The 17,374-nt window shown below is 44.8% G+C and overlaps 1 protein-coding gene across 5 annotated transcripts in view; it reads left to right on the top strand.

The window, feature by feature from the left end:
- WWP2 (WW domain containing E3 ubiquitin protein ligase 2) overlaps window positions 1–17,374 on the top strand; it is a 159,203-nt gene that overhangs the window by 17,071 nt on the left and 124,758 nt on the right. For all 5 annotated transcript variants that reach the window (XM_021093861.1, XM_021093864.1, XM_021093862.1 and 2 more), the window contains exons 2-4: window positions 9,632–9,716; window positions 16,676–16,823; window positions 17,145–17,266. In XM_021093861.1, the coding sequence (XP_020949520.1) occupies window positions 9,647–9,716; window positions 16,676–16,823; window positions 17,145–17,266 (340 nt within the window). In that variant the 5' untranslated portion in view covers window positions 9,632–9,646. The remainder of the gene's footprint in view (window positions 1–9,631; window positions 9,717–16,675; window positions 16,824–17,144; window positions 17,267–17,374) is intronic.

The raw sequence follows: 17,374 nt of genomic DNA, 5'->3' as shown, positions 1-17,374 counted from the left end.
TTTCTGTTCCATAGATAGGTTCTTTCATGTCATATTTTAGATTCCATATATAAGTGACATCATGTGGAATTTGTCATTCTCTTATCTGACTTACTTTACTTAATATGATAATTTCTAGTTGCATCTATGTTGCTGCTAATGGCATTATTCCATTCTTTTTTTATGACTAAGTAGTATTCCATTGTGTATATGTACCACATCTTTTTTTTTTTTTTTGTCCTATTAGGGCCACACCCACGGCATATGGAGATTCCTGGGCTAGGGATCAAATCAGAGCTGTAGCCGCTGACCTACGCCACAGCCACAACAATGCCAGATCCAAGGTGTGTCTGTGACCTACACCACAGATCATGGCAACACCGGATCCTTAACCCACTGATTGAGGCCAGGGATTCAACCCACATCCTCATAGATCCTAGTCAGGTTCGTTAATCTATGAGCCACAAAGGGAATTCTCTTTGGTATTCTCCTGCTTCTCTCTGCCTGCCTCAGGCTTCTGATAATTTAGTTTTTTTTTTTTTTGTTTTTTTTTTTGTTTTTTTTTTTTGGAGTGATTTGAATGCAAACACTTCTCATCACTAGTAGCACTTGAACAAATTGCTTGAGTGTATATACGGAGTCATCTATTTGTGTTGCTGAGATAGGTGTAGAGTAAATTCTGGGTTTCAGGTTTCATAAGCTTCCTGAAGTGGATGGAAGGAGTTTGGACCTCTTGCCCATTAGGAGCCATGTCCAGTTTGGGGCCCTGAGTTCATGGGTTTTAGGTACTTTAGGGTGGGATCTGACTTCCCTTCCAATCTGAAAGGTGCAATTCACGATACTTACCTTGTAGTGTCAGGTTGGTATTTTGTCAATGGATTCAGAAAGACAGCCCCATCAAACCCGAGTCCTCATTGTTACTAGTTGGGTTCATTAACCCCTGATCCACAATGGGAACTCCAAGCCAGTTTAAAAACTGTCCTCAGGGAGTTCCTGTTGTGGCTCAGCGAACCTGACTAGCATCCGTGAGGATACAGGTTTGATCCCTGGCCTTGCTCAGCAGGTTAAGGATCCGGCGTTGCCGTGAGCTGTGGTGTAGGTCACAGACGTGGCTCGGATCCTACGTTGCTATGGCTGTGACTGGCAGCTGCAGCTCCAATTCGATACCTAGCCTGGGAACCTCCATAGGCTGCTGGTGCGGCTCTAAAAAGCATTAAAAGCAAAAAACTATCTTCGGTAAGGTTGCTTTAAGAAAGAAAGAGTCCCAGGGTGCATGTATAGTGTGTGTGTGTGTGTGTGTGTGTGTGTGTAAGATATATATATATATTTTTTCTGTGCCCATGGCATGTAGAAGTTTCTGGGCCAGGGATTGAACCCATGCCATAGCAGTGACAATGCCGGATTCTTGAGTGCTAGAGCACCAGGGAACTTTTCTTTTTAAAGTCTATAAATAATGGATTTCTAACTTTTAGTGCTTTAACCTCTGTTGCTAAAAGCCCCAAGGCTTCATTTGTAATCATTAGTCTTTCCTTCGTTACTCAAGATACCATCTTTTTTTTCCCTTCAAATTATTAAATTATGAAAAAGATCAAACATATGAAGAGGTTCAGAGAATAAGATGACAAACCATCATAAAAACCACCATCTGGATTTAATGAATATTAACATTTTGCCGTATTTGCTTTAGAACTTTTTCCTTTAAAAAAATGAACTGTTGCAGATAGAGTTGAAGTTCCTTTGGCCTCTATTCACTCCAATTCCCATGTTCTCTCCTCTGCTACTCTAGAGGTAACTTCTGTTTTGCACTTGGCGTGGTTCCTTCCCGTCCGTGCTTCTGCACTTTAATTCCATTTATGTGTGTCCACCACAATGGATAACGTCATTTCAAGTTCAAGTGTAGACCCGTGGCATCATACTATGTACTATACTTAGGCTACCCCTTGCCTTTTTTTTTCCTCTTGGCATTATAATTTGGGTTTGTACATGTAGATTGAATGCATATATTTCAATACCTATGTAGCATCCCATTTTATAAATATTTCACAATCGATTTATTCCCCCATCAGTTCGTAGATTATTTACACATTTTTGCTGTTATAAACATTGCTCTGATGCACAACTTCGCACGTGGCTTCTTCTGCATTTGTTGGAAAATTTTCCCTGGCAAGGAGTTTCCGTTGTGGCGCAGTGGAAACGAATCTATTATTCATGAGGATGCTGGTTTGATCCCTGGCCTTGCTTCATAGGTCAGGGATCTGGGGTAGCCATGACCTGTGGTGTAGGTCACAGAAGTGGCTCAGATCCTGTGTTGCTGTGGCTGTGGCGTAGGCGGGTGGCTACAACTCCAATTCGACCCCTAGCCTGGGATCTTCCATATGCCATGGGTGTGGCCCTAAAAAAAAAAAAAGGGAAAATTTCCCTGGCAAACAGCTAGAAGTAGAATCCTGGGAGGTACGATATATGCATCTTTAATTCTCCCACAGGCGGCCAGATGCCATCTAATTGGACCTGCCTCGAGGTCTCATTTGCACTGCCTCCAGCAGTCTGTGAGGCTTCTTACCAACACTATTGTTAGATGTCTAATCTCTTGCCAATCTGATGAGTCAAAGAGAGCGGTTCTGTTTATTGCTCTACCAAAACAACTTTAACGGAGTCAAACATCCTTTTGAATTGCAGAAAATCGATGCTCATTTGTTCCATAAATATTTATGGAGTTCTTATGAGAAGCCAGGCACTGTCCTAGACAGTAGATTACAAGGGCCAAGAGGTGGGACACATATTTCGGCCCTCATGGAGCTTACCTTCTAGAGGAGGGACGCAGTAAGTACGATAAACCAGTACAGTATGACCCGTGACTGTGAAAATGCCAAGGAGGGAAGGTAAACTGGAGAAGATGGGTACAGTGTGTGTGGAGAGGTGGGGATGAGGGGGTGCTTAGGGAAGGCCTACTTAAGAAAGCAACACTTGGAGTTCCCGTCGTGGTGCGGCGGAAACGAATCCTACTAGGAACCATGAGGTTGTGGGTTCAATCCCTGGTCTTGCTCAGTGGGTTAAGGATCCGGCATTGCTGTGAGCTGTGGTGTAGGTCGCAAATGCAGCTTGGATCCTGCGTTTCTGTGGCTGTGGTGTAGGCCGGCAGCTGTAGCTCCGATTGGACCCCTAGCCTGGGAACCTCTATATGCTGTGGGTGAGGACCTAAAAAGCAAAAAAAAAGGGCAACATTTGGGGAGTTCCCTGGTGGCTTAGTGGTAAAGGATCTGGCATTGTCATTGTCACTTCTGTGGCGGGAACTTCCACTGCACATGTGGACAATTGGGAAAGGAACATTATAGACAGAGAAGTAGAAGTCTGACGGGGTAACATGTCTGGCATGTTCAAGGAACAGCAAGGAGGCCCATGAAGCTTTGGGGGGAAGAAGCAAGGGAGGAGAGGAATGGGAGGTGGGGTCAGAGGGGTATGTGGTGGTGTATCACGTAGGCCCTCAGGGTCATTTCAAGGACTTTGGAGATCGGTGGGAAGCCACTGGATAGCTTCCAGCTTCTGCAAAGCAGAGTGCTATGATTTGATTACATAATAGAAAAACATGACTCTTGCTAAACGTAGAAATTAGATTGAAGGGTGCAGAGGGCAAAAGCAGGAAAAACATCAGTCCCGCTGAGAGCTGATGGTGCTGTGGACCAAGGCAGGGACAGCAGAGGTGGAGGGAAATGTTGGAGCTGGGAGATGTTTTAAAGGTAGAGCCAACGGGATCTACTGTCAGATTGAATGTGGGGTGTCCGAGGGAAAGGGGAAGCAAGAATGAGCCCCAGAATTTTGGCCTGAGCCAGGGGGTGGAAGGAGTTGTCATTCACCACTGAGATGCAGAACAGGATTGAGGGCAAGTGTCAGAAGCTCTGTTTTATCAGTAGACAAAGAGCATCTGAGGTTCGGGGGTGACGTTTATACCAGATACACCACCATGGGATTGTCCGTGAATAGGTGGTATTGAAAGCCATGAGATGATTGAGATCACCAAGGAAAGACATGCAGGGTCTGAGCTACCGGACACTCGGAGGGTCAGAGGGTCCGCAGAGAAGGAGCCAACAGAGGAGGCTGAGAAAAAGCAGCCAGAGAGGCAGGACGAGAATCAGGCAGGTGTGGTGTCCGGGAGGCCAAGGAGAAAGCATTTCAAGGCTTCGCAGAGTCATCCATTGTGTCAGATGCTGCCAGGAGGCCGTCATCTAACTCTCGTGTTCGTTTTAGTATCGTATTCCTGTATGTTTCCCACTACGTTTCAGAGGTTTCCACGGCTGCTCCCTCTATGAGATTGAAGTACAATGCCTGTTACAGACTAGTTCAGGGAAAAACTGGTCACTTAGACTTTTTTTGGACTGGCTATATGTTATAAATAGGGCAAGCACGTAGTTTTGTTTTGTTCTGGCTAAAATCTTAAAGCATAGACTTCTTTGACTTCAGCTGTGGAAAATGTCAAAATCAGTGTGAATTCTCTGTCACTGCATTTAATCTCATACAAAAGGCTTCCATTTGTAGAGTCATATGGTGAAGTAATAACCACGTTTTAAGGCTGAACAGCTCTTTAGAACAGGGAGTTGAAAGAAGAGATCAGGTACAAATACAACGAAAGCAGGGCTAAATGATGTTGAGTAGAATAGGAGTTTCATAGTGTTTTTTTTTTTTTTTTTTTTTTTTTTTTTTTGTCTTCGTACGGCCGCACCCGCAGCACATGGTCGTTCCCAGGCTAGGGGTCTTATCGGAGCTATAGCTTCTGGCCTACGCCAGAGCCACAGCAACATGGGATCCGAGCCGTGCCTGTGACCTACACCACAGCTCACAGCAACGCTGGATCCTTAACCCACTGAGCGAGGCCAGGGATCGAAGCCGCAAACTCATGGTTCCTACTCCGATTCATTCCTGCTGTGCCATGACGGGAACTCCAACTTCGCCTTTTTAACTTCGATGCATTTGCACTCATGCAAGAGCAACGGTGAGTGAAAAGTGTTGGTGCCACAGCACAAATCAGGGCAGTGCCACTGTCCTGGGCTGTTGTCTTGTGTTTCTCACCATGGCACACTCAGTAAAAAGGCAAGAAAAAGCCAGTTTCACATAGGAATGTGCTTGGTGACGCAGTGAAACTGACTAATTTTATTAAGTCTTGGCTCTTGTGCACATGTCTTTTTAATATTCTGTGTGTTGAAAATAGGAACTACGCCTAAATCACTTCTCCCGCATACTGAAATATAATGGATGTGTTGAGAAAAAGCACTTGTAGGACTCTTTGAATTGAGAGCTGAATTATGTAGTTTTTTCCCATGAAATATCATTTTTTACTTAAAAAAAAATCAGCAAATGAATGTTAATAGATTTGAGTGTTTGGCAGACATTTTCCTGAAGATGAATGACATGAGCCTGTCAATTCAAGGAAAACAACTGACAGTACTTGTTGCCAATGATAAAATATGAGTTTTTAAGTGCAAATGAGAATTTTGGAACACTTAGCATCTACCACAAAGCGCTCGACAGCTTCCCAGTACTCAAAGACTTATCTGATGAGATCAGTGGTGACATTCAGAAATGCAGTTTTTTTGGATCGCGTATAATGAAATTTGTCCACATTTGGCATAGCTCAGTGAACTATTTTCCAAATGACAAGCGACAATGTTACAAAATTATGTGTGAGGAAAAGCTCCACTCAAAATGCAAGATAGGCGTTCCCGTCATGGTTGAGCAGTAATGAACCAACTAGGATCCACGAGGACTTGGCTGCTTAAGGACATGGTATCCTTAAGGACAGGATCCGGCTTTGCCACGAGCTGTGGTGTGGGTTGCAGATGTGGCTCAGGTCCCGTGTTGCTGCAGCTGTGGCGTAGGCCAGCAGCTGTAGCTCCCATTTGACCCCTAGCCTGGGTAATTCCTTATGGTGTGGTGTGGGCTCCCCCAAAAAAAGCAAAACAAAAAACAAACAAAAAAACCCCCAGATGGACCCCTGCTTGTAGCCCCTCAGGTGGAGTGACATAGATGCCTTACAGCTCACAGAGTCAATCAAGAGTTATTTCATGTGCTTATTGGCCATTTGTATATCTTCTTTGGAGAAATCTATAAGATCTTTTACACATTAAAAAATTGGATTGATACTACTTGTTATTTTTTACATTTTTCTTTTTCTTTTTTTTTTTTTTTGTGTCTTTTTTTGCCATTTCTTGGGCCGCTCCCGTAGCATATGGAGCTTCCCAGGCTAGGGGTCTAATTGGAGCTGTACCCCCCCGGCCTACACCACAGCCACAGCAACGTGGGATCCGAGCCACGTCTGTGACCTACACCACAGCACATGGCAACGCTGGATCCTTACCCACTGAGCGAGGCCAGGGATCAAACCTGTATCCTCATGGTTCCTAGTTGGATTCGTTAACCCCTGAGCCATGACAGGAGCTCTGATACTACTTTTTACTTATTTTATTTTATTTCTTTATTACTCAAATGAATTTGTCACATCTGTTAGTTGTATAATGATCATCACAGTCCAATTTCACAAGATTTCCATCCCACAACCCAAGCACATCCCCCCACCCCCCACACTGTCTCCTCTGGGGACCATAAGTTTTTCGAAGTCTGTGAGTCAGTATCTGTTCTGCAAAGAAGTTCATTCTGTCCTTTTTTCAGATTCCACATGTCAGTGAAAGCATTTGATATTGGTGTCTCATTGTATGGCTGACTTCACTTAGCATGATAATTTCTAGGTCCATCCATGTTGCTAAAAATGCTGGTATTTCGTTCCTTTTAATGGCTGAGTAATATTCCATTGTGTATATGTCCTACATCTTCTGGATCCACTCCTCTGTCGATGGACATTTAGGTTGTTTCCATGTCTTGGCTATTGAAAATAGTGCTGCAGTGAACATTGGAGTACATGTGTCTTTTTGAGTCATGGTTTTCTCTGGATAGATGCTCAGGAGTGGGATTGCTGGATCAAATGGTAGTTCTATTTTGAGTTTTCTGAGGCATCTCCATTCTGTTTTCCACAGTGGTTGCACCAATTTACAGTCTCACCAACAGTGTACTAGGGTTCCTTTTTCTCCATACCCTCTCCAGCACTTCTTGTTTGTAGACTTTTGGGTGATGGCCATTCTGGCTGGTGTAAGGTGGTACCTCAGAGTGGTTTTGATTTGCATGTCTCTAATGATGAGTGATGTTGAATATCTTTTCATGTGTTTTTTGGCCATCTGTCTGTCTTCTTTGGAGAATTGTCTGTTTAGATTCTGCCCCTTTTTTGATGGGATTGTTTGTTTTTTTGGTATGGAGCTGCAGAAGGTATTTATAAATTTCGGAGATGAATCCCTTGTCAGTTGATTCACTTGCAAAGATTTTCTCCCATTCTGTGGGTTGTCTTTTTGTTTTGTTTAGGGTTTCCTTTTCTGTGCAGAAACTTTTCAGTTTGATTCTGTCCCATTTGCTTATTTTTGTTTTTATTGTCATGAGTCTAAGAGGTGGATCTGAGAAGATGTTGTTTTATGTCAGAGAGTGTTTGACCTATGTTTTCCTCTAAGAGTTTTTTAGTGTCTGGTCTTATATCTAGGTCTTTAACCCATTTTGAGTTTATTTTTGTGTATGGTGTTAGGGAATGTTCTAATTTCATTCTTTTCCATGTGGCTGTCCAGTTTTCCCAGCACCAGTTATTGAACAAGCTGTCTTTTCTCCATCGTATATTCTTGCCTCCTTTGTCATAGATGAATTGGCTGTAGGTGCATGGGTTTAATTCTGGGCTTTCTATCCTGTTCCACTGATCTGTATATCTGTCTTTGTGCCAATACCATATGGTTTTCAGGATTGTTGCTTTGTAGTATAGTCTGAAGTCCGGAAGCCTGATTCCTCCAGCTGCATTTCTCCTTTTCAGGATGTCTTTGACTATTCTGGGTCTTTTGTGCTTCCAAACAAATGTTAAAATATTTTGTTCATGTTCTGTGAAAAATGTGCTTGGTAATTTGATAGGGATTGCATTGAATCTGTAGATTGCCTTAGGTAGTATAGTCATTTTGAAAATATTAACTCTTCCAATCCACGAGCATGGTATATCTTTCCATCTATTTGTGTCATCTTTGATTTCTTTTATCAGTGGCTTGTAGTTTTCAGAGTACAGGTCTTTTGTTTCTTTAGGTAGGTTTACTCCTAGGTATTTTATTCTTTTGGATGCGATGGTAAACGGGATTGCTTCCCTAATTTCTCTTTGTGCTCTTTTGTTGTTAGTGTATAGAAATGCCATCGATTTCTGTGTATTAATTTTGTATCCTGCGACTTTGCCAAATTCATGGATGAGCTCTAACTGTTTTCTGGTAGAGTCTTTAGGATTCTCTAGGTATAGTATTGTGTCATCTGCAAATAGTGATAGTTTTACTTCTTTCATCCAATTTGTATTCCTTTTACTTCTTTTCTTTCCTTTTTTTTTTTTTTTTTTGGTCTTTTCTAGGGCCTCTTCCTGCGGCATATGGAGGTTCCTAGGCTAGGGGTCTAATTGGAGCTGTAGCCACTGGCCCACACCAGAGCCACAGCAACGTGGGATCTGAGCTGTGTCTGCAACCTACACCACAGCTCACGGTGACACCGGATCCTTAACCCACTGAGCAAGGCCAGGGATTGAACCCACAACCTCATGGTTCCTAGTGGGATTTGTTAACCACTGCGCCACGATGGGAACTCCTGTATTCCTTTAATTTCTTCTACTTTACTGATTGCCGTGGCTAGGACTTCCAAAATTATGTTGAAGAGTAGTGGCAAGAGTGGACATCCTTGTCTTGTTCCTGATCTCAGCGGGAATTCTTTCAGCTTTTCACCATTGAGGATGATGTTTGCTGTGGGTTTGTCATATATGGTCTTTATTAGGATTGATACTACTTTTTTTTTTTTTTTTTGCCATTTCTTGGGCCACTCCCGCGACATATGGAGGTTCCCAGGCTAGGGGTCCAATCGGAGCTGTAGCCGCCGGCCTATACCACTGCCACAGCAACGCGGGATCTGAGCCGCGTCTGCAACCTACACCACAGCTCATGGCAATGCCGGATCATTAACCCACTGAGCAAGGCCAGGGATCAAACCCGCAACCTCATGGTTCCTAGTTGGATTCGTTAACCACTGTGCCACGATGGGAACTCCGGATTGATACTATTTAAAAACAATGTTGAACTGTGACTTTCTTCTGCTTTTTATTCTTTTTGGGCCATCCCATGGCATTTGGGAGGGATCTGATCCCTGGCATATGGAGTTCCAGGATGCGATCGGATCCAAGCCACAGTTATGGTGTATGCTGCAGCTGCGGCAACACCAGATCCTTAACCCACTGTGCTGGGCCGGGGATTGAACCTGCATCCCAGCACTGCAGACACACTGTATTCCAGCACTGCAGGTCCAACCCCCTTGTACCACAGCAGGGACTCCGTGGCTTTCTTTCTGGAGATACTATTTTAGGCTCTCCCTCTTCAAGTCCTATCCAGGTTCAGTAGTCACCCTGAGACAAACACCACTCTGCTGGCAGTAGCTCAGCTGCAGCTGCTTGATTGTTTATATTTTCCAGCTTGTGTCCCTTGAAACTCAGATATTAAAGTTGGGTTCAGTTCCTTAGTCTCTTATCAGATGTCCTCTAAAACCTGCTGTGTTTGTCTTTCAGTGTCCTGGTGATGACATGGCATCTGCCAGCTCCAGCCGGGCAGGGGTGGCCCTGCCTTTTGAGAAATCTCAGCTTATTTTGAAAGGTGAGTGGCACCATGTGACGTGCTTGTCATTTGAGGTCCAGCCCAGTCTTTGGGAAAGAAGTAGAATGATACCAGACCTTGGCCTGGACAGCCAGATTTTGTGAAATGGCCTGTGAGCATAAGCATTCTCATTGGGTTGCCCTCTTTTAGCTGGAGTTCTTGAAGAGGGAAAAAAAGGAACTTTTGGCAGAAATTGTATAAAATGGTGATAGCTTCATCCCCCAGTGCTCTGTCTATGCTGATTCCCTTGGTGATTTCATCTAACCTTATCACTTTAGCTTTTTTTACTTTTTCATTTTTCATTTTTATTTTATATTTTTGTATTTTTTTTAAGGCCGCCCTCTTGGCATATGGAAGTTCCTGGGCTAAGGATTGAATCCGAGCTGTGGCTTCTTAACCTACTGCGCCATGGCAGGAGCTCCATATTTTTTATTGTATTTTATTTTGGGGGCTGCGCCTGTGGCATATAAAGATTCCCAGGCTAGGGATGTAAGCTGAGCCACAGCAGTGACAAATGCCAAATCCTTAACCACCAGGTCACCAGGGAACTCCTATCCTTATCACTCTAAATGCCACTGTTAATAAGATCACTGCCAAATTTGTGTCTCCAGCCTAGCTGTGCCTGTGTGTCTGAACTCCAGGTCTGCGGATCCAGTAAGCCCCCCTGTCATCTCCACTTGAATGTTCAGTGACCATCCAAAATGTAACACTCCTAGAGCTCACCTTCTAATTGTTTTCCCTCAATTTTTTTCCCCACTGTTTTAAGCCAGTCAGCCAGTCTGGTTGTGTCTGTCTTCACCCCCACCTCTCACCATGCCCACCATCCCACAAGCTGCCATCATCCTGAGACTGAGGCGGTAGCTCCCTAACCCGGCTCCCTCCCTCTGCCCTTTGCCCAGCTTCCTTCTTTGGATCACACAGCAGCCGGTGATCTTGTTAAAACCTGAGCCAGCTCTTGTCATTCCTCAGCTCGAACACACTGAGGACTCGCTGACTCACTTGATGGACCAAGCTGAAGATCCCATGTGATGGGGCCCCTGCCATTTCTCCTTTCCTGTTCCACGTTTCCTCTGCTCTGGCCCGATGCACGGGTGCACATGGACCGTGCCTGCCAGCCATTGCCTATACCAGGCACACTCCCACCCCTGGGTCTTTGCACGTGCTGTTCCCTCTGAGTGAAATTCTTTTGGCCAAATGATACACCTGGTCTGCTTCCTTTCTTTCTTTCGGTCTTTACCCCAGAGCCACCTCCTCATCGAGGCCTTCCCTGAGCCCCATCCCGCCCCCCTTCCTGGGCTTCCTCATATCTCTCCTCATCACTGCTTTCTGTTTTCCTTCCCAGCCCTTGTCCCAGCCCTGCCTATTTTATTTCGGCGCTGTCTCCTTCAGTAGAACGTAAGCCCCAGGAGAGCAGGGATTTTTGTCTGTTCTGGTTACTCTTGATACCCTGATGCCTAGAACGGTGCCTGCCACATAGTGGGTCCTCAGTAAATAGCACGCGAATGAAAGCATGTTGCTGCATAGCTTTAGTGTGAGCAGGAGTCATGGGACCAAGAGGTGTGCGGGGAGGGGCCGGCACTCAGTATCCTGGCTCAGGCCTCTCCACATGGTCCTCTGGAGGCAAAATTCTGTCTTGGGTCAAAATTTAAACATTATTATTTCAAAAATGTAAATGTTATTCATTTTTTAATACACTTAGATACTTTACAATTCATTCCTTTCCTCCAGCCCCTCAATGCTCCTGCTTGGAGGGAGAAACCTGTGTTATCAGTGAGTGCCTATTTCTCCACATCTTTACCAACACAATGTGTTTTCAGACCTTTTTTTTTTTTTTTTTTTTTGGTTGGGGGTGGAGGAAAGCTGCACCCACAGCATACAGAAATTCCCAGGCCAGAGATCAAACATTTGTCATAGCAGTGAGAACACCAGATCCTCAACTGCTAGGCCACCAGGGAACTCCTTCTTTTTTTTTTTTTTTTTTTTTTTAATCTTTGCCAGTGTGGCTGGTAAAGAAAATTGTGTTCTCAGTCTGGTTTTACTTCGCATTTCTTTAATTATAAGTGATGTTTAGTGTCTTATCATGTGTTTAAGGAAAATTTCTATTTCCTTTTCTGTACGTTGCCTGTGCATATTCTTTGCCTATTTCTTACCGAGATACTGATTTTCTTCATAGTTTTCGTACATTTTAATTATTTTTCTTGGTGTCTCATGGTTGCTCCAGCCCTTTGGAGAAGGGAGAAGATTCAAGTGAACTGGTAATGGTTTTGAACTTGAGACTATAGCCTTTAGTGCCATATCTAATAGATAGCAGGCCTAGGCCAAAACAGAAGCCCGCCCATGGAAACCAGTGATAGCAGAGGTCCCTGTTTTGAGGTTCTTTTATTCAGGAACTCACACTGGCTTCTAAAGGTTTCTCTGCTGCCTTTCTCCAGTGTGTTTTTTTCTTACTAGTGTGGAGAGAGCTAACTTGATCATGCAGGTGCATCTCGTTATATGCACGTGACCTGTAGAGATTCAATGATACCATCCAGGAGAATGGTGAAGGAGAGAGAGAAGGAGGAAAATAACCATTTAAACAGTGTGGGGGATTCTTTCATGCGTTCAGTGGGAGGAAAAGCCGTCAGTGTAGTAGGGGAGCTGTTGCTATGCTGTTCCCTCTCTCTGCCCTGTGCCCCCTCCATAGTGCAGTCCTAGAGTTTTATATAAGCCAACTATTTTATCTGATATTTAACTCAAGGGACACTGAAAACATAGCATAGCACAGCAAAAAACTGGCTCTTTGGAACCTAATGAAAGATAATATGCCACGCTCTATTCTGTGGTCTTCCAAACAGCTTGTTGGGTATAATTTTGGAAATATGTGATTTTTGCCTTATTTGTTGACTTTAAAAGCTAAATCCTATGTGAAGATGTGACTCTGTGTAGAATAAACTGGCATTTATATTTCATGAAATAGTAAATAAATGATAAGAGGGAGCGGCTGTACTTTTTTTTGTGCTTTTCAGGGCTTCACCTGTGGCATATGGAGGTTGCCAGGCTAGGGGTCCAATCCAAGCTGTATCTGCCAGCCTACACTGCAGCCGCAGCAACGTAGGATCTGAGCCGAGTCTGCCCCTTACATCACAGCTCATGGCAATGCCGGATCCTTAACCCATGGAGCAAGGCCAGGGATCGAACCTGCGTCCTCATGGATGCTAGTCAGATTTGTTAACCACTGAACCACAACAGCAACACCTGTACTTTTTTTTTTTAGGTATAATAATGGTGTGGTTGGGTGGGAGAGTGTTTTTATTGTCAGGGTTGTTTCTGAAAGTAATGAGGTCTGATCTGTCATGATGTCTACAACTTACTTTCAGATAGTTTTCCAAAAAAGTGTGTGGGTATAGGATGTGAGGGCAATCCGGCTGTGATATCTGTCACCCCATTGATGGCCAGGGTTGATTGGGCTGTTCTGGCTGGCTAGGCGGATGTCCCCTTCCTCCTTCGCCGCTTCAGGTGCGTCCCTCCCGAAGCTGCGCGCTCGGTCGCAGAGGTCAACCATGCCCGATAGAGGAGGACCGTTCTTGGGTCAAGGGTATACGAGTAGCTGTGCTCCCCTGCTAGAACCTCCAAACAAAAAGTGTGTGGGCATACATGTACACACACACACACGGACATAGATGTCATTTAACTGTGTCCCGTGCAATCCAGTAGGATAGCAGGTGTAGCCAGGTAGTATTATCTACAATACAATTACATAGACATCAGAGCTCACATCCTCAGTCTCACCAGCCACATTTCAGGTGCTTCAGAGCCACACGCATTTCGTGGCGATGTGCTGGACAGCGCTGGTGCAGGACATCTTCATTATTGCGCAAGTTCTCTGGGTAAGACTGCAAACAGACACACAGAGAGAGGGAAGAAGCAAATGTGGCAAAATGATAGCAATTGGCGAAGAGCTTGCAATTCTTCATTCTATTCTTTTTTAAAATTTTCATTTTTATTTTTTATTTTGGCCGTGCTGGCAGCCTGTGGAAGTCCCTGGGCCAGGGATCGAACCTGTGCTACAGTAGTGACAATGCTGCCTCCCCAAATTCCAGGCCACTAGGAAACTCCTATGGATTCTATTCTTTGAATTTTTCTGTAAAGTGGAGACTTCATGATAAAAGTACTAACATGTGATCTTAGATTGCGTCCAGAACTAGAACATTTTTTTTTTCTTTTCTCTTTTGCCATAATGAACCTTGATAGGATAGCTGGTGAAATTTGAATAAAGTCTATCAGTTAGGAAATAGCATTAAAGAATGTTAACTATCCCCAATGTTTCTAACTATGGTTGTGTTAGAAAATGTCTTAGTTCTTAGAAAAGACACACTGAAGGATTTAGGAGTAAAGGGGAACTGCATGTACAGCTCAGTCTCAGCGTTTTAGGAAAAAATGTAAATGTTTATGGGAGAGAATCAAGGGAGAGGAGAGTAATACAGCAAATATAGCACAAAGTTAATACTGGATGACTCTGGGTGAAGGGTTTATAGGAATTCTTTGTCTTATTCTTCAACTTTTTAAATATCTCACATTGTCTGTCTGTCTGTCTGTCTCTCTGTCTATCTATCTACCTATCTATGTAAATACTAGAAAATAACCTAGAGGACCAAAAAGGAAACATGATGGCAGAGGTCAAAGAATTGGCCTGGGAGCTGGCCGACCTGGTTGCAGGCTTAGCACTGCCTCTGACTAGCTCTGTGATTTTGGGTATGTTGTCCCACCTCCCTGAATCTTAGTTGGCCCACCTGTTAAATAGAGGGTTTGAACTTGTTGATTTTAAAGAAGCCGTCTAGCTCAAAATGGTAGGTCTCTGTAACTAGTCCCTGTAGTTTATTTACATGTGAGGGTCTGTGTGCAGAGCTTCTTTCCTACCACCAGGGGGCCTCAGTTCACCTCCGTCTCTGTGGGAAGCACTTCATTTCTGGGCCACACCTCCCAGCCACTACACCTTGTTTCCTAGCACCTTCCCTTTTTGCTCCTGAAGCTTCGCCACAGCTGTCATTGTTCTTCCTTGACGTTCTTTTGGGCCTAGAGAAGACCGGTATTGCTAAAAACAATCGGAGGTTGCTTTGCCTTTTGCCAGGTTGCAGACCTTCTAGGACAGTCACCCCTCAGAGGGGTCTGGGAGGGAGAGGTCTGCTTACTCATGATGGGAGATCAGGACCCGGCAGTCTTGTCATCAGGCGCTAGGAGCGGCAGTTATATGCCCTGATTTGGGGCATCGGGTAGAAGCCATCTAGATGTGTTTCGTCCTCATGACCTGGAGTTGCCCCTGCGCTGATGAATGCTACGCCAGGAGCTTGTCTAGCCTCCAGCCCTGGGCGTATGCTTGCCTCATTGGTGCTGAGTCCCTGACTGGCTGGCGCCATGCGAGCATCAAAAATGCTGCCACATGAAGGAAACGAGCAGAAGAGGAAATGCAGATGGTTAACAAGAACATGGAAAAAACACTCAATCTGGCTAGTAATTGAAGAACAGCATTAGAGCAAATAAGCAAAGGCTGTTAGTGACTTACAGTGTGGTGTAGAGTCTGGCCGGGTGCACCCTCTGGTTCGAGGCTCCCTGGCTCTGTAGCCTGGGACAAGGCCCTCGCTTTCCCCAGGCCTGTTTCCTCCTGGCTGAAATGGAGTGTGAATCCTTGTGAGGATTCAGTTAGATCATGTACACGTAGCGTAGTGTCTGTAATAAGTGGCCAGTAGATCTTAGCTGTTATCTTTATACTTTTTTTTTTTTTTTAATCTATATAATTTGTGGAGAGTGGAAAACAGTGCTGAGGGCTGTGTGGTGTTTGGTGAGACGGACGTATTCCTCTAGGCTGATGGATGTCTACACGGGGTTACCCTTTTTGGAAAGGAATTAAGCAGTTTTAAGAACTTAAAAAAAAGAAGAGTTCCCATCATGGCGCAGTGGTTAACGAATCCGACTAGGAACCATGAGGTTGCGGGTTTGATCCCTGCCCTTGCTCAGTGGGTTAACGATCTGGTGTTGCCGTGAGCTGTGGTGTGGGTCGGAGACGCAGCTCGGATCCTGCGTTGCTGTGGCTCTGGTGTAGGCTGGCAGCTACAGCTCTGATTCGACCCCTAGCCTGGGAACCTCCATCTGCTGCGGGAGCCGTCCAAGAAATGGCAAAAAGACAAAAAGACAAAAAAAAAAATGAACTTAAAAAAAAGAAGTTCATATCCATTGGACAAATACTCTGAAATGCATGCAAATACTGTATACATTTGTGGTTTATTTTCCCTGAGCAAAAAGTTGGAAGCAACCTACTGAACAGTGAATGAATAGTTGACAATATTTAGCATATCCTTATAATGGCCTTATGTTGCAGCTTTTCAAAATGGGTTTTGGGGAATTCCTGTCGTGGCGCAGCAGAAATGAATCTGACTAGGAACCCTGAGGTTGCAGGTTGAATCCCTGGCCTTGCTCAGTGGGTTAAGGATCTGTTACTGCCGTGAGCTGTGGTGTAGGCTGCAGACGTGGCTCAGATCTGGTGTTGCTGTGGCTCGAATCAGCTATAGCTCTGATTCGACCCCTAGCCTGGGAACCTCCATATGCCACAGGTGCAGCCCTAAAAGGACAAAAAGACAAAAAAAAAAAAAAAAAAAAAAAAAGGGTTTTGGAAGGAGAGGAATTTTTAAAGAATTGGGGACATAAAAGATGAAAGTCTAGAAAGTCTGGACTTAGCAACATCTTAATGATAGTTATCCCAGTGTTTTCAGGTTAGGAGTGATTTTATATACATACATATGTATGTATATGTGTATATATATATATATATATATATATCTCCTCAGATTAAAAAAAAAATCTTGAGAACGAGGAAAAAACATTTCTTTTTAAAAAGAAAACACCGAAAAAGAGGGAAGACAGCTGCCACAGGGGGGCACCTGGGAGCCCTCTGACTCATCCCGGGCTCTTTCTGTCTTTCCCTCCAGTGGTGTCAGCAAAGCCCAAGGTGCATAGTCGTCAACCTCGAATTAACTCGTTTGTGGAAGTGGCAGTGGATGGGCTCCCCAGTGAGACCAAGAAGACCGGGAAGCGAATTGGGAGCTCCGAGCTTCTCTGGAACGAGATCATCATTTTGTAAGAGAAAAACCCCCTTCCCTCCGAACTGCAGCCCCTGCCCCGGGGGCTCCGAGGGGGCTTCCTGGGCCGCCTCGGCCTCTTCTGCCTTTGGTCCCTGAGGCACCTTCTCCTCAGGTGTTTCTCCCTCACTGAGCTCACAGAGCATTCATTGTTAGCTAAGTGGCTACCGGGTCAGCTCTGTGGGGCAAAGGGTATATGTGAGGGTCTTCCTCCTTGGGGGTCCCCCCCCAAGACGTCAGCAGTTTAGCTTATCTGGCTTCTTCTAAGAGGAGTGCCCGAGCTGCTTGCATGTGATGAGTCAAGTGTTTTGTCTTCCAGGAATGTCACGGCCCAGAGTCATTTAGATTTGAAGGTCTGGAGCTGCCACACGTTGCGAAATGAACTGCTAGGCACCGCCTCTGTCAACCTCTCCAACGTCCTGAAGAACAATGGGGGCAAAAGTATGTATGATGAAGGGGGGCGATGCGACTCCTGTGTGGGGCTGGGGAAGAGCGGGGGAAGGAGGGCGTGGGTCTCGCGCCTGGCGGGGAACCCGGTGATGAGTTTCC

Source organism: Sus scrofa, chromosome 6 (assembly GCF_000003025.6).
Source record: "Sus scrofa isolate TJ Tabasco breed Duroc chromosome 6, Sscrofa11.1, whole genome shotgun sequence".
Lineage (NCBI taxonomy): Eukaryota > Metazoa > Chordata > Mammalia > Artiodactyla > Suidae > Sus > Sus scrofa.
Note: the sequence above shows the minus strand (reverse complement) of the source record. Positions and strands in the feature narration are given on the sequence as shown.